This window comes from Nesoenas mayeri, assembly GCF_963082525.1.
Source record: "Nesoenas mayeri genome assembly, chromosome: W".
Taxonomy (NCBI): Eukaryota; Metazoa; Chordata; class Aves; order Columbiformes; family Columbidae; genus Nesoenas; species Nesoenas mayeri.
Window position 1 is genome coordinate 7478085 of NC_137553.1, and position 24443 is coordinate 7502527.

At 41.3% G+C, this 24443-nt stretch overlaps 1 protein-coding gene across 1 annotated transcript in view; it reads right to left on the reverse strand.

Moving 5' to 3' along the window:
- Positions 1–24443, reverse strand: part of LOC308051408 (F-BAR domain only protein 2-like) — a gene marked incomplete at its 3' end in the record, with an annotated part of 153515 nt that overhangs the window by 112935 nt on the left and 16137 nt on the right. Inside the window, exons 2-5 of the mRNA XM_080361838.1 lie at positions 14588–14679; positions 4954–5034; positions 3525–3666; positions 3284–3436 (exon numbers count right to left, since the gene is read on the reverse strand). Coding sequence (XP_080217964.1) covers positions 3284–3436; positions 3525–3666; positions 4954–5034; positions 14588–14679 — 468 coding nt within the window. The remainder of the gene's footprint in view (positions 1–3283; positions 3437–3524; positions 3667–4953; positions 5035–14587; positions 14680–24443) is intronic.

The window sequence follows — 24443 nt, forward strand, 5'->3', positions numbered from 1 at the left end:
AGGCAGCTGAGAGCAGCCTCACAGTCACAGGCCCTGGTTGTGGTGGGGGATTTTAACTTCCCTGATGTTTGCTGGAAGGACTACTCAGCCAGCCAGCTACAGTCTAGGAGGTTCCTCCAGTGCACTGACCATAACTTTGATGCAAATGGTGAAGGAGCCAACTAGAAGAGGTGCACTGCTGGACCTCATCCTCACTAACAAGGAGGGTCTGGTTGAAACAATAAAGGTTGAGAGCTGCCTTGGTTGCAGTGACCATGAAATGTGGAGTTCAGGATCTCATGTGGCGAGAACAGAAGAGCAAGCAGAATTGCAACCCTGGACTTCAGTAGGGCAAACTTCTGCCTTTTCAAACAATTGCTAGGGGAAATCCCATGGGCAAGGCTGCTTGAAGGTAAAGGGGCCCAAGATGATTGGTTAGCATTCAGGGACTGCTTCTACCAAGGTCAAGATCAGAGCATCCTGACATGTAGGAAGTCAAGAAAGGGAGCCAGAAGACATGCGTGATTAAACAGGGAGCTGCTGGGTAAGCTCAAGTGGAAGAGGAGAATTTATAGATCATGGAAGGAGGGGCTGGCCACCTGGGAAGAATATAAGGCTGTTGTCAGAGGATGTAGGGAGGCAACTAGGAAAGCTAAGGCCTCCTTAGAATTAAACCTGGCGAGAGGGGTCAAAGACAACAGAAAGAGCTTTTTCAAATACCGGTCAGCCTCACCTCCATCCCTAGGAAACTGGTGGAACAACTTATCCTTGGTGCCACCTCAAGGCATATCAAGGATAAGAGGGTCATTAGGGGCAGTCAACACGGCTTCACCAAGGGGAAGTCATGCTTGACCAACCTCATCGCCTTTTATGAGGACATAACCAGGTGGATAGATGATGGCAGAGCGGTGGATGTGGTCTACCTTGACTTCAGTAAAGCATTTGGCACAGTCTCCCACAGCATCCTCACAGCTAAACTGAGGGAACGCGGTCTGGAAGATCGCGTAGTGAGGCAGACTGCAAACTGGCTGAAGGGAAGAAGCCAGAGAGTCGTGGTCAATGGGGCGGAGTCCAGTTGGAGGCCTATATCTAGTGGAGTGCCTCAAGGGTCAGTACTGGGGCCAGTATTATTCAATATATTCATCAATGACTTGAATGAGGGAATAGAGTGTATTATCAGCAAGTTTGCTGGTGACACTAAGCTGGGAGGAGTGGCTGACATGCCAGAAGGCTGTACTGCCATCCAGCGAGACCTGGACAGGCTGGAGAGTTGGGCAGGGAAAAATTTAATGAAATATAACAGGGGAAAGGGAAAGTGTAGAGTCTTACGTCTGGGTAGGAACAACCCCAGGTTCCAGTATAAGTTGGGGAATGACCTATTAGAGAGCAGTGTAGGGGAAAGGGACCTGGGGGTCCTGGTGGACAGCAGGATGACCATGAGCCAGCACTGTGCCCTTGTGGCCAGGAAGGCCAATGGCATCCTGGGGTGTATTAGAAAGGGGGTGGTTAGTAGGTCCAGAGAGGTTCTCCTTCCCCTCTACTCTGCCCTGGTGAGACCACACCTGGAATATTGTGTCCAGTTCTGGGCCCCTCAGTTCAAGAAGGACAGGGAACTGCTGGAGAGAGTCCAGCGTAGGGCAACAAAGATGATTAAGGGAGTGGAGCATCTCCCTTATGAGGAAAGGCTGAGGGAGCTCGGTCTCTTTAGTATGGAGAAGAGGAGACTGAGGGGTGACCTCATTAATGTTTACAGATATATTAAGGGTGAGTGTCACGAGGATGAAGCCAGGCTCTTCTCAGTGACAACCAACGGTAGGACAAGGGGCAATGGGTGCAAACTGGAACACAGGAGGTTCCACTTAAATTTGAGAAGAAACTTCTTCTCAGTGAGGATGACAGACACTGGAACAGGCTGTCCAGGGGGGGTTGTGGAGTCTCCTTCTCTGGAGACATTCAAAACCTGCCTGGACATATTCCTGTGTAACCTCATCTAGGTGTTCCTGCTCTGGCGGGAGGATTGGACTAGATGATCTTTTGAGGTTCCTATCAATTCCTAACATTCTGTGATTCTGTGAAACCTATTCTCTGCTACAGGAAAAATAAATTAATACAATCTTTATCACCATGTTTTTAAAATTACAAATATAAGTTTGAATAAAGACATGACTGAAGAGATGTGATGGTCACAGCTACTGGCTCCCACTGGAAACATTTTTGAAGTACTATTAATAGCTGAGCATTCAACTATGGTCTAATTATACAAACAAAATTATCTAGGGAAAATGCATAAAACAGTAAAAAATGGCCTTCAGCTTCTAGTGCTTCCTCTTTCTCCCTTCTGCATGTAGACATTAGTCAGACTGAACATTTTTTTGTTTCCAAATGGACAAGGGACTGCCAAGTTACATGTTAAAAGCAAGCCTTCCATCAAGTCAACTTTTCCTACTGAAAAATTTCTGTTTACAAGAATTCGGAAAAATTATATTTTGAATAAACTGACACGAAAACATCTGCCCTCCCACATATTTCTGATTCATGTCTAGAAGTCAACACTGACTGTCAAGACAAATCTAGGAAAAAGGCTACATTAATACTGAGGATAAAAAAATCAGAACATGGTCAACAGACTCACTTGTCATCAGTGACAAGACAATAACCAACTAACTCTTATCTGCTCCACCAAGACAGCAATACAAAAGGCACTAAGACCATTCTAACAAGAACAGAGCCCTACACATCAGATAACAGAAACAGGCAGAGGTATCAATATTTTTAAAATTACATCATTAGAGACAGGGAAAAGTGACTTTTTTCCTCTACTACTTTGTTTCCTGATAACCGGATAAAGTTAGTGTTACTACCAGGTCAAGGGAGGTGATCCTTCCTCTCAGCAATGGTGAGGCCAAACCTGGAATCCTGTGTCCAGTTCTGGGCTCCCCAATACAAGAAAACGGAATGCCAGTTGGAAGGGACCTACAATGGTCATATCTAGTCCAACTGTCTGACCAATTTACTTAAGAAAATGCATCCAAAATCATAAGCTGAAACAATTATATGCAATTTCTGTAAAAGCCACTGAACAAAATTATCATATGATGCAGGTAATTACAAAATAAAGAATTAGAACTGCAGTGCAGTTAGAACAGATAAGTGTAAACAAAACATAATGAGGCATTCAAAGTATCATTCACATTATGAAACAGCCACAACTACTTTTAGCCCTTTTTGAGCATTTGACTTACTAACAGAAGGTAAATGTGTTACAGATTGACAACACAATGAATTTAAGATGTTACAGTACTACCTTATCAACTTCTCTCTGTGTTGCTCCTTCCTTTTTCAAACGTTCTTGTTCGACACACTTTGCATTATAGTTTTCCTTTGATTTCTGTAAGGCCTGAGTGATACTTTGAATGTTCTGCACTGCTTCCAATGTTCCTGAAACATCTTCTTTAGTCTGCCAAATATCACATAGTTGTCAAAAATACCATTTTAATTTTCATGTTAACAAGTCATTGGACACACATAAGAAAAAAAATAATAACCTTTTTATAAGTTTTGATTTGTTCATCTCCATACTTGTGAACTTCTTTTATTAGCTCTTGTAATCTCCGCACAAGATCCAAGTGACAGCTTGCTAGTTTTTCTGTTGAGGTTTTGAAAACATCCCAAACTGGTGCAAATGTCCTAGATTGAGGGGAAAAAAAGAAAAAACAAAAACAACAACAACAACAAGAAAAACAAACAAAAAAAACCCAATTCTTGCTCCTCTGGATTTTTTCCTTTTAGTTTGCTACATTTTTTTTTTAGTGCTCTACTGACATGTTTACAGAATTTCAGCTCTGTTCCTATAACTGAAGCAAGCAAAAAAACCCAACAACTGCTATAAATGATGTTATTAAATGTTTCAAATGTACTTGGAATCCTACCTAAGTTATCAGTGTTTTATGGTTCACCTGTATTGACTCTATTGAGTAAAACACAGCAAAATTAACTTCTTCTCCATCATCAACACACAATAATGACAAATTATATTTCTAAAGATGATGTAAGAGCAGCTCGAAAAAAATAAACACATACAAGTATTTTAATGTGCATACCTGAATAGTGAAAATAAACCAAAAGCTACTCGGTTAGTTCAGTTTCCAGTTGTCTTACATCATTACAGTCACGAGATTAACCATATGATAAAGGAATGTGGGAGACAGGTCATTCCTCAGATTCAGACTTCTATAACAAATGGACTTTTCCGGCTATTCTAAAGATACACTCCTACCTCAGTTTCCAGATCAATGCTGCTAAAAAAATCAGTAACATGCAGATAAAGAACCTTTGAAGAGCAGCAACAACTGATATCAAATTATCAACTGATGAAAGCTCTTCACATTTCTAGCTGTGATTACTAAAAATAAAAATAATCTTTAGCCTCATTTAAGAATTCTGAGCTGTTGGAATAATCTTTCTTATGAAAAAAAATTCATTAATAATTCAATTTTTTAAAGACATATCCCATGTATAAAACTTTAAATAAACTATGGAATAAATCAATTGAAAAGTCTCTTTCTTAACATGTCTGAGGACACAGATAACACTTGAGAAACTAGAAATAATAAAAATAAATAATTTAACTGCCACATTGGAGACCATACGTTATCTCTTCAAAATAATTACCATAGGCTTGGGAGCACAGAACAGAAAGTCACATTCTTTATAATATCTGAAAATAACTCAACCTTAAACATAGAGGAACAGACAATTCCTGTTGTTTTTTCTTGGTTTTGTTTATTCTTTTTTAACTGTGTACTGTCTTGTTCATGTCATAGCTGCATGATATTTTGCAGAGCTGCATAGTAACTGAAGAACAAACAATCATTTTTAAAGGTGGCAAAGTTATGCTACCTTTAACATCATCAATAAATGTATTCAGAATCAAACTTGATTCTTAACATGTATGCAGTTAATTATCTCTTATACACACTTACCCAAGTTGTGTAATTGCTTGCTGATTTGGCTAGTTTTGTCATTGACCTTGAATATGCCTCCTCTATCGTAGCCCTATCAAAGAACGCAATCAAAAGCATAACTGAAAATTTGAAGATAGATGAATATACATTGTAAAGGTGCAAAGCATAGGAATTTTTACTTTAGCTAAAAATGACTCAGTTTTAATGGCCCCTCAAAAACTACATGCAAAACCACAGAAATATATTAAAAAAAAAAAAACACACAAAAAACCCACTGTGACAGAATGTTGCAGGGAACAGAAACAAATAAAACCTAAGGGCTTAAGACTTGCAAAAGGTGATTCCTTCCTTCACTCTCTGCTGTTCCCCTCTACCTTTAACGTTCTTCAGTAAGAATCAGAACACAGGGACATAACAATCAGCCACGTAACACTGTCTAAATACCAGAAATTTACAGAGCAACAAAATCAAATATATTCATAATGAAAATATTTTTTAAAAAAAAAACAACAACAAAAACACACACACAAAAAAACCTGAATGCTTACTGAGCAATCACATTTGTTCACATTAAATAAAATGGGGTCTTGTCTAGTTTTTGGGTTTTTTTAAAGTTCTTTGTATAGCGATGTTTGAGTTTGGAAAAGAGTCAAATAACATGCAATTACATGTATCACATTCATAGAATCATAAAACGTCCTGAGTTGGAAGGGACCCACAAGGATCATGGAGTCCATCTCCTGTCCCTGCATATGACAACCCCACAGTTCACACCATGTGTCTGAGGGCCTTGTCCAGTCTCTTCTGGAATACTGCCAGGCTTGGGGCTGTGGCCACCTCCCCAGGGAGCCTGTTCCAGTGCTCTACCACCCTCTGGGTAAAGAACCTTTTCCTAATGTCCAACCTAAACCTCCCCTAGCACATCTTCTTGCCATTCCCTCGGGTTCTGTCATTGGTCACCAAAGAGAAGAGTTCGGTGCCTACCAAGGAAGCTGTAGACCATGATGAGGTCTCCCCTCAGTCTCTTCTTCTCAATGCTGAAAAGATCAAGTGACTTTAGCTGCTCCTCATAGGCTACCCCTCCAAATCATTCACCAACTTCATAGCCCTCTTCTGGACACTCCCCAGTAGCTTTTTATACTGTGGTGCCCAGAACTGCACACAGTTCTCCAGGTGATGCTGCACCAATGCAGAGTAGAGCGGGACAATCACCTTCCTTGACTGGCTGGCAATGCTGTGCTTGATGTACCCCAGGACACAGTTGGCCCTCTTGGCTCATGTTCAAGTTGCCGTCAACCAGAACCCCCAGATCCCTCTCCATGGAGCTGCTTTCCAGCATCTCGTCCCCTAATCTGTATGTACAGCCAAGGTTGCCATGTCCCAGGTGCAAAATCTGGCACTTGCCCTTGTTGAACTTCTTGCAGTTGGTGATTGCCCAGTTCTCTTATTTGTCCAGATCCCTCTGCAGGGCCTCTCTGTCCTCGAGAGTGTCAACAGTTCCTCCCAATTTTGTGTCATTCGCAAACTTACTAAGTATTCCCTCGGGTCTTGTGTCCAAGTCATTTATGAAGACACTGAAGAGTTCTGGCCCTAAGATGGATACCTGCAGAACCCTGCTAGTGACTGGTCACCAGCCCAACATAACCCCATTTATTAGAACCTTTTGAGCCCAGCCCATCAGCCAATTGCTCACCCACTGCATTGTGTGTTTATCCAGCTGTATGCTGGCCATTTTGTCCAGGAGGATACTGTGAGAGACAGTATCAAAGGCTTTACTGAAATCCAAAAAGATCTCATCGACAGGCTTCCCTTGATCAACTAGGTGGGTAACCTTGTCATAGAAGAAAATTAAGTTTGTTAAGCAGGACTTCCCCCTCATGAACCCGTGCTGGCTATACGTAGTATTTCTCTGAGTTACGTGAAGTCTGCTCTCCTCATGTCTGGAGTTGAGGTCTTGGTGTCAGTTTTCCTCCCATTAACATAGATTTTGAACCTTCATGGTCGCTGTGGTCAAGGGAGCCACTAGTCGTTACTTCTCCCACAAGGCCCTCTCTGTCAGTGAGTATCAAATCAAGGAAAGCACCTTTCCTGGTCGGTTCCCTTAGTATCCGCACCAAGAAGTTATCGTTCAGATGCTTTAGGAATCTTCTGGACCTGTTGGTCCCAGCTGTGTGGCATTCCCAGTTGACATCTGGCAAGTTGAAGTCCCCCATAAGGACAAGGGCAGATGACTTATAAGTATACCTTAGTTCCTTAAAGAATAAGTCATCAGTGTCGTCATCCTGGCTGGGTAGCCTATAGTAGAGACCCATAACAACAACCGCTTTTCTGTCCCTTAATCCTTACCCAGAGGCTCTCAGCTTTGCCATCACAAACTGCCAGCTCCATGGATTCCAGCCCCTCCACTACATACAATGCCAACACCCAGCTCTCCTATCCTACCCTTTTTCTAATAATTCTAATTCCTACTGTTTCTAATTTTTTTAAGAACTTTCTCCGAATACATTCTGATTTCTTTTGGATAAACTCTTCCCTACTTAAAAGTTTCATTATGTTTTCCTGCACTTAAACCCACATTTCTACTTGTCTTTTGGAGATTCAAAATCTAAAGGTCCACATAGATTTCCTTCTTAGAGCATGTGTTGGGTCAATTGCCATGGAACAGCAGTCACATACAATGTATCACAGAATGTTAGGGACTGGAAGGGACCTCAAAAGATCATCTAGCCCAATCCCCCTGCCGGAGCAGGAACACCTAGATGATGTTACACAGGAAGGCGTCCAGGCAGGTTTTGAATGTCTCCAGAGAAGGAGACTCCACAACCCCCCTGGGCAGCCTGTTCCAGTGTTCTGTCACCCTCACTGAGAAAGAAGTTTCTTCTCAAATTTAAGTGGAACATCTTGTGTCTTCCAGTTTGTACCCATTGCCCCTTGTCCTACCGTTGATTGTCACTGAGAAGAGCCTGGCTTGATCCTTGTGACACTCACCCTTTATATATTTGTAAACATTAATAAGGTCACCCCTCAGTCTCCTCCAAGCTACAGAGACCCAGCTCCCTCAGCCTTTCCTCATAAGGGAGATGCTCCACTCCCTTCATCATCTTTGTTGCCCTACACTGGACTCTCTCCAGCAGTTCCCCGTCCTTCTTGAACTGAGGGGCCCAGAACTGGACACAATATTCCAGGTGTGGTCTCACCAGGACAGAGTAGAGGGGAAGGAGAACATCTCTGGACCTACTAACCACCCCCTTTCTAATACACCCCAGGATGCCATTAGCCTTCCTGGCCACAAGGGCACAGTGCTGGCTCATGGTCATCCTGTTGTCCACCAGGACCCCCAGATCCCTTTCCCCTACACTGCTCTCTAATAGGTCGTTCCCCAACTTATACTGGAACCTGGGGTTATCCTGCCCAGATGCAAGACTCTACACTTTCCCTTGTTATATTTCATTAAATTTTTCCCTGCCCAACTCTCCAGCCTGTCCAGGTCTTGCTGGATGGCAGCACAGCCTTCTGGCGTGTCAGCCACTCCTCCCAGCTTGGTGTCATCAGCAAACTTGCTGAGAGTGCACTCTATTCCTGCATTCAAGTCATTGATGAATATATTGAATAGTACTGGTCCCAGTACTGACCCCTGAGGCACTCCATTAGATACAGGCCTCCAACTAGACTCCACCCCATTGACCATGACTCTCTGGCTTCTTTCCTTTAGCCAGTTCACAGTCCACCTCACAATCATGTGAGGTCATCATGGCAGTGACTCTCCTGGAAGTCCTTCCCTCAGTCTTCTTCACCTCCCTGTTATTAGGGTTAAGAGATACACTATTTCAATTTTCTACTCTATATCGATTCTCAATATGTAGCGTCAACTTAGAAGCACCCTGGATTTGAGCAAATACTGTAATTGTCTTTCTTGAAAATCCAAAAGCTTGAAGCAATTTCTTTGCTGCTTTGTAATACCTTTATTCAGGGGCAGAAGAGGAAAATAAAACATAGATGAATAATTCACCGTTCTCTCAAGTTACCATGACTATAACCACTTATTACTGAGGCAGATGTTATTTCCCTTTCACAATAACACTTTACAATCTAAAAGAATTTTCTTATGAAAATATGAAACAAAGTAGTAGCAGCCACCTGAAACTTTGACAGAGGAGCACGTATTTAAACCTACTGAACTTCCAAAATAACAATCCAGTCAGTTAGACAATTTGGAGAACAGGATTAAGTTGGAAAATGCAGTAATTCATGTAAACATTTAAAATCTCACCTACAAAAAAAAAAAAAAAAAACTACAAAGTTTTTAACTATAAAAAAATAAATATCAAAACTTTTTCTTCCTTCTACATATGTAAGCATTCTTGATGATCTGAAAAAGTTTAAGTTTCCAAGATTTGGAATTCTTGCTCACTGCATAGCAACAAGCACATATGGACAGATAACCAGAAGAGACACTAATGGTTTTTTAATTACCATGATCTGCAGACAAGTGCTCTAGGGTGATGCACAGTGGGGTTTCCTGAACTAGAGGAACCACAGGGGGACTTGCCAGAAGCCCAGATGCCAAGCACCCCCACATGTATAAAAAAAGCCCTTAGGGAACAGTAGCAACCAGAAACACCATGAACAGGGTGTGGCACATCCATTTGCTCAGCAGTTCACACAAAAGGCCAGGTAGGAAGGGCACTGTAGTTCTGTCAGCTCGACCAGGGAGCAATGGTATCCACCTGGCAGAAAGCCACAGCCTCTCTAAGCTCTGCACCCACCATGACTGACACAGCTTCCCAGATAGAGCTCCAACGGGAACACACTGCCACCCAGGTGTCAGGCTGCAGAGTGTGCCCTACTCTTATGCCAGTACCAGACGGCAGCAGTAAGCACACCTGTGGAGGTGTGCCCAGGTAGAGGAACTCCTCTGCTTAGTGACAGAACTCTGTGAGGAGGTGACTAGGTTGAGGAGTATCAAGGAATCCAAGGGAAAGACTATTGAAATCACACCCTACCTTCTTTGAGACAGGTCTATCAGGCAGACAGAACACGTGATATAAAGGATTCCCTCTGCTCTCTCCACCTGGCTGAACATGGTGACTTAAGGGATAGGGGGCAATGGCGACAAGTTCCTGCCCAATGCAGCAGGTGCGTCTCCTCCATGACTACCCCACCTTCCCAAGTGCCCTTGCATAACAGGTATAAGGCTCTGCAAATTGAACCAAACAATGACAAGGGCAATGGTTCATCTAGGTTGGAGCTGTCACCGAAATTAAGTCAGCCTACACCATGCATCAAAATAGCTTCCATAAAGAAAAGATGGATTATTGTCATAGGAGACTCCCTTCTGCAGGGAACAGAAGGTCCAATACACAGATTAGACCAACTTCTTAGGGAAGACTACTGCTACTGCCCTGGGTTAAAGATGTGAAGAGAAAGCTTTCAACCCAGGTATGGCCCTCAGATTATTATCCACTATTTATTTTTCCAGTAGGTAGCGATGAAGTTGCAACAAGAAGTCTGAGGGCAATCAAGAGAGACTTCAGGACCTTGGGATGATGGCCAAGAGATCAGGAGCACAAGTAGCATGTTCTCCTCTACCCTTCCAGTTGCAGGGAATGATGAGGGAAGAAACAGGAAGATCCAGCAGATCAATACCTGGCTCTGAGCATGGTGTCACCATCAGGATTTTGGGTTTTCTTGATCATGGGTCAACACCAGGCCTGCTGGCAACAAACAGGGTACACCTGTCTCAAAGGCAGAAAAGGATCTTTGTGGAAGAGTTAGCAGGGCTCATTGAAAGAGCTTTAAAGTAGATTTGAAGGGGGAAAGGGATAAATCCAGGCTCACTAGAGATAAGCCTGGGGGTGGCATGCCAATGTTTGAGGGACAGTGTGCTAACAAGGTCCTTTGGTCTGCCGTCTCAGCAGAGGTAGGGGTTGGAGATACACATGGCAGCAAAGACACAATTATCAACATACAACAGTTACAAATACTAACAAACAAAATATGCTGTTGCTGACCAGTTGGGCATGTATATCTACATTTGTTTTATCAACTGACTTCCCAGAGCGTTCTGATGTACTGGTAACACACTATGAACATCTGAGTAAATTAATTTTCATTGATTTGAAAATGTGTCTTTGACTGGAATCTCTTAAACATTTAAACTGAAATGGGAATATGTGCATTGACAGTTTCTTCTGATCAGAGTTTCTTTTTTATGATGCTTACAGACAACTGGTGCAGAAAAATGTTTGAAAGACTTTTGGAGAAAAGCCAACAATACCTATTTAGTTCCTAGCTAAGTACAATGGTTTCTTACACAAACATTTTAGGTGTTAAATGCATACAAACACAAGACATTTCACCTACAAATTCTTACCAGCATTTAAAAGAAGAGGAAAAAAAATACACACACCACAAAACCAAAAAAAAAAACAAACAAACCACACACACCACACTGCAGGAGCAGTTCAATCTTCTTATACAGGGTGTTTCAAAAAGACGTACCCAATTTCAAATTGAAATTACTTTGAAATTGGGTCCATATTTTTGAAACACACTGTATTTTAACTTATTTTATTTTAACTTCCTTAACAACATAATTTCTACATGCTTTATCAAGAACAGAAAAAAGACACCCATCTTTCAGCAGACAGATATCCTGCCCCACCCAAGATTTACCAACATTTCGCAGATTGTCTACCACAAAATTCACTCTTTCAGGAGATATATATCTGAACCTCCTAGAAAGCAAGACTGACTGAGCAAGTCTTTCCTATTCATAGTAGTAGAATATCTGGACAAATGGCAATAAAGAACTGTAGATACAGCTGTCCCTCAGTTCTTTTAGTACTTGACCATTAAGAAATACTTGAAAATTGAATTGGTACTGAGTAACTGAACAGAGCCAAAGGGGAAACCTTCTGCTCCTTCTAGGAATATCCAGTTTTGTTTTTTCAGAGGAAACAACTTGGCAGTTTCAGAAAGTTCTCACAGAAGTTTTGAAAGAAAGTTTTTCATTAAAATACTTAAGTAGACTACACACACACACACACAAAAAAAACACATCCAACACACATTTTTCCACATCCTAGACATTTTTTCTTTTTTAATTATTACTGTTTCTAAGGCTGGAAAAAAAGGAACAATACTCTTCCCTGACTAGGCTGCAAAATAATATTCAGACTACAGGAGGGGAACAGATAATTGTGTGCAACATCTCTTAATTTCTTTGCAATAAAAAAAAGATATAAACCAGAATACAGTCAAGACAATCAGACTGTTGTAAAATACTGGTGAAGTACTGCCCAATACAATTTCATCTGAGATCAAGAATTTGATCCACATGAATAAGTGTGTGCTACTGAACCATATTTATTTCCTGGGAAATAGACTGACATACTGGAATAATCTCACAATGGTAGTGGAAGGGCTTCACTGCCTAGCTATGGACACTCAAACATTTTTACTTAAGTAAGGACCAAATATTTAAAGTCCATCTATTTCTTTGAAACTACAATCTATATGCCACAAACTACCACTAGCTTAGATTAAGATCGATCAATGATGCACCCTTGACTTGAAAAGAAACGTCTATTTGGCATTTAACTTTTTCTTTGTGGTATGTTTTTTTTTTGGGAGGGGGGGTGGGTGGTTGTTTTTTGGGTTTTTTTCGGGGCTTTTTTTTCTTTTTCTTTTTTTTTTGTGCTTTTGTTTGTTTGGTTTGTGGGTTTTTTGTTTGTAAGGTTTTTTTGTTTGTGTTTTTTTTGGTCAGCCTGGCCTACCAAGAAAAAACAGAGCTGAAGAAAACACAATGGAACAGACAGGATACCAGGTTTAATATCTGACAGGGAAAAGATCATCAGAAAGGACTGAACTTATTGCTGCTAGTCTGCATCACTGACAGATATCTTCCAATCTCAGGGCAAGTTGTTCTTAAGGAAGTATAGTGAGGCCTTGTCAAATAAATTAAAATGTAGTGCTAAGATTCTAGTGAATCTAGTGAATCTCGTGAATCTCGGTGTGTTAACTAGAACTGAATTTTTTCATATATTTTACCAAAAATGCTGTAGGTAAGATGGCTGCACATCTCTTTGGCATGTCCTGATCTATTCACAAGAAGAGAAACTTCATTTCTCGATCTCTCACTGAGGTTAAGTGCCCATGTGGATCCTCATGTGTTCCTAGATGGTCATTAATCTTTAGTCTTAAATGTTATTTCAACTTGTTTACTTGGAAAATAAAATATTGTCTCCTTCTTGCCAAACCACTAGAATTAATTAGCAGAAACTTCAGCTAAAACAATATGCGAAGAAAGGTCCAAATATTTTATTTATTGATTGTAAAGACACATCTCATTTAAAATTTCATTTGAAGGAGCTGATAGAGTAAAAAATAAACTAGAATGTCCTATTCTTTTTACTGGTAATTTTGTGTAGAATGAACTGTCAAGTTTTATTTATGTCACCATAATAAAGCAAAGAATCCAAGACAGATATAGTATCAAGTTACTTTTACCCATTTACTTAAGACCTTTCACCTTAGGATGTTTCATACTAAACATCAACAGCATGACATCCCTCCACTAAATCCAAAACTCACTAAATTCGGAACCCTGTCTGGCTTCGTAATGTGTTTTCTAGAATCAGGGATTCTTGAAACACAACATTCTTTGGTTTGTGCAGTCCTTCCAATAAGAGACTGGCCATCACATACAGACTCTGGAATTCACCTGTTTCACTTCATGGAAAGATTTTTGACATTTTCTCCACTTCAACTCACTTTGAAATTATGCAAATGTCAGCGGCACCGAGTACTTGCCAGATCCATGATGGTTACATTTTGTGGAAATTTGTTTTAAAAATACTTTGTTGAGGTCTATTTCAGGCCAAAACTGAAATTTTGATGAAAAAAAATCTAAAATATAAAGGCTGGGTTTTTTTTGACAGCTTTTACTGCAAGAAAGCTTCAGTGAAAAAGGTCCTCAATTAGCCTCTTACAAGTTTTTTTCCATGCATCATCTGGTGTCAGTAACTGAATAAGACAAAATTTTGAAGCAGACATATAATTAATTTCATACAGAATGGAAATTCTTATGTTCAAAGTAGCAGCAGCAGTCATCTTTTATAAAGATAACTTCCTTCTGTTCAGGAAGTTGTCACACATTTGCAGATTTCAGTTCTGTCCCTTCCATCCCATAAAGGAGAACCTGGGTTATTTTCTATGTATTATTTTCTTGTCCATACATGGCACTCCCTTTTCTTTAACCAACCTAGTTTCTCAACATCTTGATCTGAAAGTATATTTTTTAAAATCATGCTAGAACTTGTTAATACCTCTAATTCTACATCTATGGTCCAAAGCTTTGAAAGACTGCTGGATGCCTAATGTGACATTTCTAGATTTTTACTCTTGTTTTTTAATTCAAAGCTAAAAATTAGATGCTTGTTATTAATTGATGCTTAAGAGTCACTATTCAGTTCTAAGTGAATGGAATACACCTAAATGTTCTTGTAGGATATGATAGATATTTTCAAATGCTCATTGATTTTTATATATTTTTCATGACACTGTAACACATAATGATATACTTAAATAAAAAGCACAAATAGTATATTAAAAAGCCAGTATTAGCAAGGATGAATACTTACCTTTCTCTTATGAAGTCTGCTAAGTCTTTTGTTGAAAAATGTCCATGTTTCATGTTGTGATAGAGGACATCAAAGCCATTGTTCCTTTCCCCCTAAAGATTATTAACAAAAAGAAAGTAGAACTACAACATGCTAGGACAATTACAAAACAAAGTCTAGAACCTATGCATTTTAATAACTGATCAAGTTTAATGAAGTGAATGATTTCTAATGCTTTAGTTTTTTACCAGTTTCTATTAGTTCCCTTCAATCCCTTACATATAAATCAAATTAAAATCACCTCAGCAGCCACTACTACCCTTTCAATGACAACTCTTCTATTACATATTTCCAGACCATTTATTTTCTAGATTTCTACAGGCCTTATATTCTTTCACTTCCCATCTTATTCAACACATACTTAATACTGCAGTCCCTCTTCATTCTTTCATATCTTTCATTATTTCACACTTTGGGATCACTGGATATCCCACCTCCCCAATTCTTCATACTTCGTGTTTTTTGTAAAATTGATAAAATTCCATTCCCCTCCTGCCTTCCAAAAGCTTCAGATCCATAACACTGCTGCTGCTGCTAAAAACGCAGAAGCATGCCCTCAGAAAATTAACATGCATGTTCATGTTGGAAAAGAAAGAGGATGGGAAGCAAAATCCTGGAGGTTTCACAATGGCAGCTCTACATCTCCAGTGAAAGAAGCCTGAGGATTGGGTCAGACACCACTACTATAATTTCTGCCCTTTTTGTTCTGGAAAAATTTGTTTGTGCAGCCATAAGGCACACCTGATTGGGGAAATTATACAGCTGAAAAATAAAACTAGAAAATAAAAATAAAGATCAGTGATTGAGATCACTATGAGGACATGAACAACTGCATTGCTCAGCAAAAGAGATGGGAGCAAGGAGTAGGCAGCAGGCAGGGATCTGCCAGCTTAAGTGAAAGCAGCCACAGGTAGATAGAGGAACCTCACAGTAGTAGGCCAACTTATGTGAAGCTTTAACTGTACTAGGATTATTTGTTTTACTTCTTCCAAGCATTGGGGAAAACAAAAAACAAACCAAAAGAAAGAAACATCTATAAAATGACCACTCCTAAGACTGCAGTAAGTTGTAACCTTAAAAAGTTCATGAAAATGCAGATAAGTTTAGCTAAGTGCAATTACAGAAAAGTCTGTAAAATGTACAAGCAGAACTAAATTGAATATGCTAAAACACAAAAAAACTTTAAAAGGACTATCAACAGAGCAAGGTTTTTATGTTTGAAAAATAAAAGGAAGAACACCAACTATTAAGAAATGTAATTTTTTTTTTAATGTAGTCTTGCTATTCTAAGTATCAGTCTAATCACAATAATTCAATAAACTGTTTGGAGTAGTTAATGATAACAAATATGCTGCTATACAAATACTTCTTTGAACACTTAGCATATGGGAAACGCAATTAAGAACTAATAACTAGCAAATTAGTTTTGAGGAAGCCAGATGCACTTTTATTAAAAAAAAAAATCATCTGCAAATGCAAAATGTAAAACAATTTCACTCCCCTTTTACTCCTATCTAACCAGTTTGAAGCTCAAAATAATTTTAACTACTGGTGCATTAATAGGAATCTTAGTAACTTTCTGTATTTATTCAATATAAACCCTGAATGCCACTGCATTACAAAACCACCAGAATAACTCTGTAATTAAGACCTGCTGCTGAATTTTTTTAAAAGTAACTTTTCATAATGGGGTAGCTTTTAATCTTTTCCATACTGGAGCTCCATAAATTTCCTGCCAGTTTAGAAATACAGGAAGGGTAGCATATCCATGGCCCAGCCTCTGGCTGCAGCTTTCCTAAGGGCTGGTAATCTAAAAGAAATTTAACTTTGCAAACCTTTACAGAATGGAATGAGCCAGAAAAAACAATTCCCATCATCATCATCTTTCCTAACTGTAACTGAAGATTACTGCAAACAAACTAGATTTTCCACTTAAAAGAAGTTTTCAGATCAGTCCTACTCTTGTTCTTGACTTCACATTGAATAGCAGAAAGCATAAGAAAGAAACAGGACAGATGCTTTCCTCAATTAACAGTGTCCCCTGAAAGCCACACCTTTTATACATTATCGGCAGTTATCAAAGCCTAAGAGGCTATGTGAAAAATATATTAAGCTTTAAACAAAGCAGCAAATCCAAAGTAGACTCCCAGATCTGAAGGCCTAAGTGGCTCGAGTTTGCCAAAGCTAAATTATGTTTTCACTTGCAAATATAATGCCAAGTGTGGCCCACCTTACCAGTATCAGGCTTGATGTATGAGCACAAACATCTATTAGGTTGGAGCAAATGGAATAGCAGTTTTTCCATTGTTGAAATTTGTCATTTCATACTGAATACACCCTTAAATAAATGTGGTTATGTTACACATCATTTTAATACACTTTTCTCCCTTTATGTGTTTTTTTTGTTTGTTTGTGTTTTTTTTGTTTTGTTTTGTTTTTGTTTTTTTTTTACTACTGACATTATACTTACTGTTTATATTTATTTTAGGCTATGGAAATGATGTTAGACAAAAAGCAAATTCCAGTGATTTTCTTATTTGAGTTCAAAATGGGTTGTAAAGCAGCAGAGACAACTCACAACATCAACACATTTGGCCCAGGAACAGCTAATGAACATACAGTGCAGTGGTTGTTCAAGAAGTTTCTCAAAGTAGATGAGAACCTTGAAGATGAGGAGCGTAGTGTCCAGCCATCGGAAGTTGACAACAACCAACTGAGAGCAATCATCGAAGCTGATCCTCTTACAACTACACGAGAAGTTGCCGAAGAACTCAACTTCGACCTTCTACGGTCGTTCGGCATTTGATGCAAATTCGAAAGGTGAAAAAGCTTGATAAGTTGGTGCCTCAGGAAAAAATCCAAAAAACCATCATTTTGAAGTGTTGTCTTATTCTACGCAACAACAAACCATTTCTACAACAGATTGTGACATGTGACAAAAAGTGGATTTTATATAACAACCAGCGATGACCAGCTCAGTGGTTGGACCAAGAAGAACCTCCAAAGCACTTCCCAAAGCCAAACTTGCACCAACAAAAGGTCACGGTCACTGGGTGGTCTGCTGCCGTTCTGATCCACTAGTACAGGGGTATCAAACTCATTTTTACTGGGGGCCACATCAGAAAATGAGTTTGACACCCCTGCACTAGAGTTTTCTGAATCCCAGCGAAACCATTCCATCTGAGAAGTATGCTCGGCAAATTGATGAGATGCACCAAAAACTGCAATGCCTGCAGCTGACATTGATCAACACAAAGGGCCCAATTCTTCTCCACAACAATACCCAAGCGCACGTCATACAACCAACACTTCAAAAGTGGAACACATTGGGTTACGAAGTTTTGACTCATCTGCCATATTCACCTGACCTCTCTCCAACCAACTACCACTTCTTCAAGCATCTCAACAACTTTTTGCAAGGAAAACACTTCCACAGCCAGCAGGATGCAGAAAATGCTTTCCAAGAGTTCATCAAATCCCAAAGCACGGATTTTTATGCTACAGGAATAAACTTATTTCTCACTGGCAAAAATGTGTTGATTGTAATGGTTCCTATTTTGATAAACAAAGATGTGTTTGAGCCTAGTTATCATGATTTAAAATTCACGGTTTAAAACTGCAATTATATTTGCAGCAACCTAATAGATTTCAAAACTGTTCAATTATTTACAAGTTACACAATCAAGAGTGTTGATGATTAACCTCATGACAGTTCTATAAATTCCATTATCTTCTACTTATTTTTGGAGACATATGTACCAATGTAGAAGTATGGTATCTCAGTGTAGAGAGCACACATTTTTCTGCTTAGGAAAAGCTATATGGCCTATCCACAACATTTAGTAGTTATTTTCATGAAGAACAGCTCAAACTATTCATACACTGAGCATCAGAGTTAAGGTTCTCTGTTTAGGACAGAGATGGAGATGTATACTGCAGCTAAGAAGAAAAAAAAATCACAAAAAACAAGTATAGTTAAATATCTACATGCATATCAGCCATAAACAGTTTATTTGTGCTTTGGCTGCTTTTCCTCAACACTAGCCCTCCCCATACACGATCTATAAAATTCTGTACATGGAAACTGTACATCTAGACAATTTTTCTTCATTACGTGTTTTTACCTGCTCCTTCCTGATGGCAACAGTAACAGCTGGAATCACAAAAAGTCCAGTACCAGCCTACTTAAAAATAAATAACGTTAGAAAAAATGTCATTCCCTAACTATTGTACCAATTAGTCTAAGATAAAATTGTATGAACTCTCTTAAGATATATATAGTTTACGTTGTATACTGTATAGTCATATTTCAGTAAGCATGACTAAAGGACCAAGCTCATTGCAAGGAGGACAGCCTCCACCCTGAAGAATAAAAGGTAGCCCTGGACTACCCAGATCATGCCAGCATTCCAGCCTCCTCAACACCTCTGTGAAACCCCCCAATTGTAGAATCATAGAAAGGTTTGGGTTGGAAGGGACCTTAAAGATCATCTAGTCACAACCTCTCAGCCTTCTCTTCTGCAGGCTGAACAACCCCAACTCTCTCAGCCTGTCTTCATAGGAGAGGTGCTCCAGCCCTCTGATAATCTTTGTGGCCCTCCTCTGGACTCACTCCAACAGGTCCATGTCCCTCCTATGATGGAGGCCCCAGAGCTGGATGCAGGACTCCAGGTGGGGTCTCACAAGAGCATAGTAGAGGGGGGAGAGTCACCTCCCTCGACCTGCTGGTTACGATTATTTTGATGTGGCCCAGGACACAGCTGGCTTTCTGAGCTGCAGTTACACATTACCAGGTCATGTTGAGCTTCTCATCAACCAACACCCCCAAGTCCTTCTCCTCAGGGTTGCTCTCAGTCCATGCTCCTCCACCCAGCCTGTATTTGTGCTTGGGATTGCCCCGACTCATGTGCAGGACCTTGCACTTGGCCTTGTTGAACTTCATGAGGTTTGCACAGGCCCACCTCTCAAGCGTGTCGAGGTCCCTCTGGATGGCATCCCTTCCCTCCAGTGTGTCAACTACACCACACAGCTTGGTGTCGTCAGGAAACTTGCTGAGAGTGCACTCAATCCCACTGTCCACGTCACCAAAGATGTTAAACAGTGACGGTCCCAATACTGACCCCTGAGGAATGCCACTCGCAACTGCTCTCCACTTGGACATCTGGCCATTGATCACAACTCTTTGAGTGCAACCATCCAGCCAATTCCATATCCACCAAGAGGTCCAACCATCAAATCCATGTCTCTCTAATTTAGAGATAAGGGTGCCATGCAGGACAATGTTGTCAAATGCTTCACACAGCTCCAGATGTGTAAAGATGACATCAGTTGCTCTTCCCTTATCTACCAACACTGTAACCCCATTATAGAAGGCCACCTAATTTGTCAGGCACGATTTGCCTTCAGTGAAGCCATGTTGGATGTCACCAACCACCTCCTTATTTTCTATGTGCCTTACCATAGTTTCCAGGAGGATCTGCTCCATGATCTTACTGGGCACAGAGGTGCAAAAGACTGGCCTGTAGTTCCTAGGGTCTTCCTTTTTTCCCCTTTTTAAAAATGGGGGTTATATTTCCCCTTTTCCAGTCAGTGGGAATTTCGCCAGACTGCCACAACCACTGAAATATGATGGATAGTGGCTTAGTAACTTAATCTGCCATTTCCTGAGGACCCATCCATCAGGTCCCATGCATCGCTCCTGAGCTTACAGGAGGTGATCCTTGAATATTAGCCAGCTTTCTTGGGCCCCTCTACCCTCCAGGGCTTTATCCCATGGTACTCTACCAAGCAGATCCCTGAAGAGGCCAAAGTCTGCTCTCCTGAAATCCAGGGTAGTGAGCTTGCTGTGCACCCCCCTCACTGCCCTAAGGATCATGAACTCCACCATTTCATGGTCACTGCAGCCAAGACTGCCCTTGAGCTTCATATTCCCCACTAGCCCCTCCTTCTCGGTAAGAACAAGGTCCAGCATAGCACCTCTCCTCATTGGCTCCTCTATTACTTGGAGAAGGAAGTTATCATCAATACATTCCAGTAACCTCCTGAATTGCTTATGCCCTGCTGTGTTGTCCCTCCAACAGATACCGGCATGGTTGAAGTCCCCCATGAGAACCAGGGCTTGTGAACGTGAGGCTGCTCCCGGCTCTAGAGGGCCTCATCTGCTCAGTATTTCTGGTTGGGTGGTCTGTAGCACACCCCCACTATAATGCCACTTGTTCCTGCCCTCCCTTTAACCCTGACCCATAAGCTCTTAGTCAGCTCCTCATCCATCCCCAGGCAGAGCTCCACGCACTCTAAACAGTCACTGACTCTATGTGACACGTCCTCCTTGTCTCCCCTGCCTGTCCTTCCTAAAGAGCCTATATCCTTCCATTCCAACACTCCAGTCATAGAAGCCATCCCACCATGTCTCCATCATGCTAACAAGATCATAGCCCTGCAGGCGTGCGTATGTCTCTAACTCCTTTTGTTTATTCCCCATGCTATGCGTGTTTGCAGAAAAGCATTCAAGTTGGGCCCCTGATGAAGTCCACTTTCTGGCTGGAATTCCTTCATGTTGCTCTTCAGGTGCTCTCCTGCTGACCTGTGATCCTTCTCCACGCTCTGGGCATCTATTGCTGGCACTGGCATCAAACTGGTAGAAGTGGGATGGACTGAAATTCCTCTCCCCTGGCAACTTTAGTTTAAAGCCCTCTTCACCAGCTTGGCAAGCCTGTGACTGAAGATGCTCTTGCCCTTCTCTGACAGATGGTCAGCAAGTCCCATGGTCTAAGTAGCTGAACTCCTGGCTGTAGTACCAGTCCTGTAACCATCTGTTGATTCAACTGGTCCTTTCAAACCCCTTCCCTTAGACCAGGACTGATGAAAAAACTACCTATGCTCCAGAGTCCCTTATCGCCACTCCCAGGGCTCTATAATCCTTCTTGATACTCCTCAGACTGCTCCTGGCTGTATCACTGGTGCACATGTGATAACACAGCAGCAGATAATGTGGGACAGGATTTGGCTGGCCTCAGCAAGACTCCCAGCACTTATCAATTGGTAAAAGGAGATGTGCTGGAACTTGTTGGTCACAGGCCATGGGAAGGATAAAGGCAAGAACCTTACTTAGAAGGAACAGAGAGTGCTGATTCTATGTTAGTAAAGTTGTAAAACAGTTGTCCTGTAAAAGAGGAACTGTTGTTCTTGCACAGGGAAGATTGCTTGAGTTAAGGTAGTAACTGTTTAAGAAAATGTCTTAGCATTAGCCAATCTGTAAATGTCTAGTGTACAGTGTAGACCAATCACCTGTAACACGGTAACAGAAACACCAATCAGCTTGAAGTACGTTGCTGAGGAAAACTATAAATGTATGTGAAGTACACTAATAAAGTGGACATTTTGTTTGCATCAAACTGCATCCCGTCTCTCAATCGCGGCAAATTGGTGACCCCGATGTGATCGCACAACGTGATTCTAGGGCTCAAGAACCACCTATCTGCGTGGCATGCTGCGAGTCCCATAGAATGTTGAATGAGCTGCTGAAAGGAAGCAGGAGCCGGCCGGCCTGAAATCCCTCCGGAGTAGAGAGGTGAGCTGTGGGAAACATGGGAAATCAAGCGTCTTCCCCAGAGAGAGACGTATATGAGCTTATGAAAGCTCTCCTTCAAAAGCATGGAAAGAATGTTTCTGGGCATGATCTCAAGCTGATGCTTAAATGTGTACAAGTGAAAATACCCACTGTAACTGCATCTACTATTTTTATGCAGGAACTTTGGGATGATGTGGGGGTGAAACTGTGGGATGCGGCAACAATGGGGAACGCCGAAGCACAGCGCATGCTCCTGTGGTGAAGAAGCATTTTTGAGACTTTGAAAGCCCAGGAAAAAAGTCACAAAGACAAAGCAGTACCTCCGCTGTTATTGGAGGGTCAAAAACCCACCACGCTTTTGGAAGTGTGTGCTGCGGGGTACCCCCCAGAAGAGGACCCCTTTGATCCAGGGCTGGTGGACTCTGAAAAAGAGCCAGACCTCTACCCCCCTGACCCACATGATGTGTGGGCTAACATAAGGCGCCAAGTCTTGAAGGAGGGAGAGCTGGAAATTGCTAGAACAATATTGGCCCCTGTGATCTATCAGGGTCAGAGGGCGCAGTGGGAAGCTTTATCTTTTCCGGTAGTTAAGGAGTTGCGCCGTACTGTTACTGAGAATGGACTTTCTTCCCCGTATTTTGCAAGCTTATTATCTTCTGGTTTTGACACTTATGTCATGACTCCGCATGATTTAAAATCTTTAGCACAACTGTTGCTGACTCCAACACAGTACACTTTATGGGAAACACATTGGAGGGGGGGGCTTCAAGCACTTCTCATGACTTACGTAGGTCACGGCAACACAGCTATAGCTGCACTGACTATAGAACACCTTACAGGCACGGGCCAGCACTCTGATCCAGTAGCTCAGGCTCGCGATATCCCACGGGAAGCTCTTGAAGCAACTCGTGAAGAAGCGAAAAAAGCCTTTTTTAAGGACCCTGACTTACAGAAGCTGCAAAAAGCCTTCACTACGATAACCCAATAACCCCAAGAACCTTATACGCAGTTTATTGATAGATTGAAACAGGCTTTAGAGCGTCAGATAGATAATAAAGAGGCGCGGGAAATTTTGTTGTTGAAACTAGCTGTTGAAAATGCTAATGTGGATTGCAAAAAGCTATTGAAATCTCTCCCGAATCCGAACCCCACATTGGTTGAAATGGTAGAAGCCTCTATTTGAACTGCTAAAAGGAAGCACCAACTTGTGTGCCCCTTGCAGCCTCGGACCAGAAGCTATTGACTCCTTACAGAAAGTTGCCACAGCAATTACTCATAGGGAAGCGCATCGTTGGGCACCTGAGTTGTCTTTTTATCTTATTATTCTGAATCCTGCCTGACGACTGTGTACTCAAAAACCCCACGCACTAATATTTCAATGGGACTCACAGAAATCAGACCCACTGTTGATCATTGAATGGGTTTTCTTGCCAAATCAGTCTACAAAAACTATCCTCACACAACATGAGATGTTTGCTTCTTTAATAATTAGAGCCAGACAACGCTTGTTAACCTTATCGGGAACAGATTTTGCTTGTATCTGCTTACCTGTAACCACTTTATATTTACAGTGGCTTTATCAACAGTCAGATGCCTTTTGCACTGCATTAGCTGATTACACGGGTCAACTCACATCCCACTCACCTTCACATAAACTGCTTAATGTTGACTTCCACCTCATCTCTATACCGAAAAGAAGCTACCAGCCATTACAAGCCCTTACTGTGTTTACAGATGGGTCTGGGAAGTCACACAAATCAGTTATCCTATGGTGGGACAACCAGCAGGGACAATGGAATTCAGACATAGAGACCGTCCTCGGTTCTCCTCAGATAGTGGAACTGACTGCGGTTGTTCGAGTTTTTCGAAGGTGGTCCACACCACTTAACATTATCACTGATTCAGCTTATGTTGCAGGAATTGTTGAACGAGCTGAAGTATCTGTACTACATGATGTTTTGCATTCTGACTTATTTGTTTTATTGCAGGAGCTTATTTTTCTCAGACTCGCGTTCTCATCCTTACTTTGTTATGCATGTAAGATCACACACTTCTCTACTCGGCTTTATTGCAGAAGGGAACCGACAAGCTGATTTGCTGACATTACCAGTGCAAGTATTACCGGATAGCATAGCACAAGCTAAATTTAGCCATTCCTTTTTTCACCAGAATGCTGGAGGTCTCAAACAACAGTTTGGCCTTACTTCCCAACAAGCGGCTAATATTATTGCTGTATGCCCCAACTGT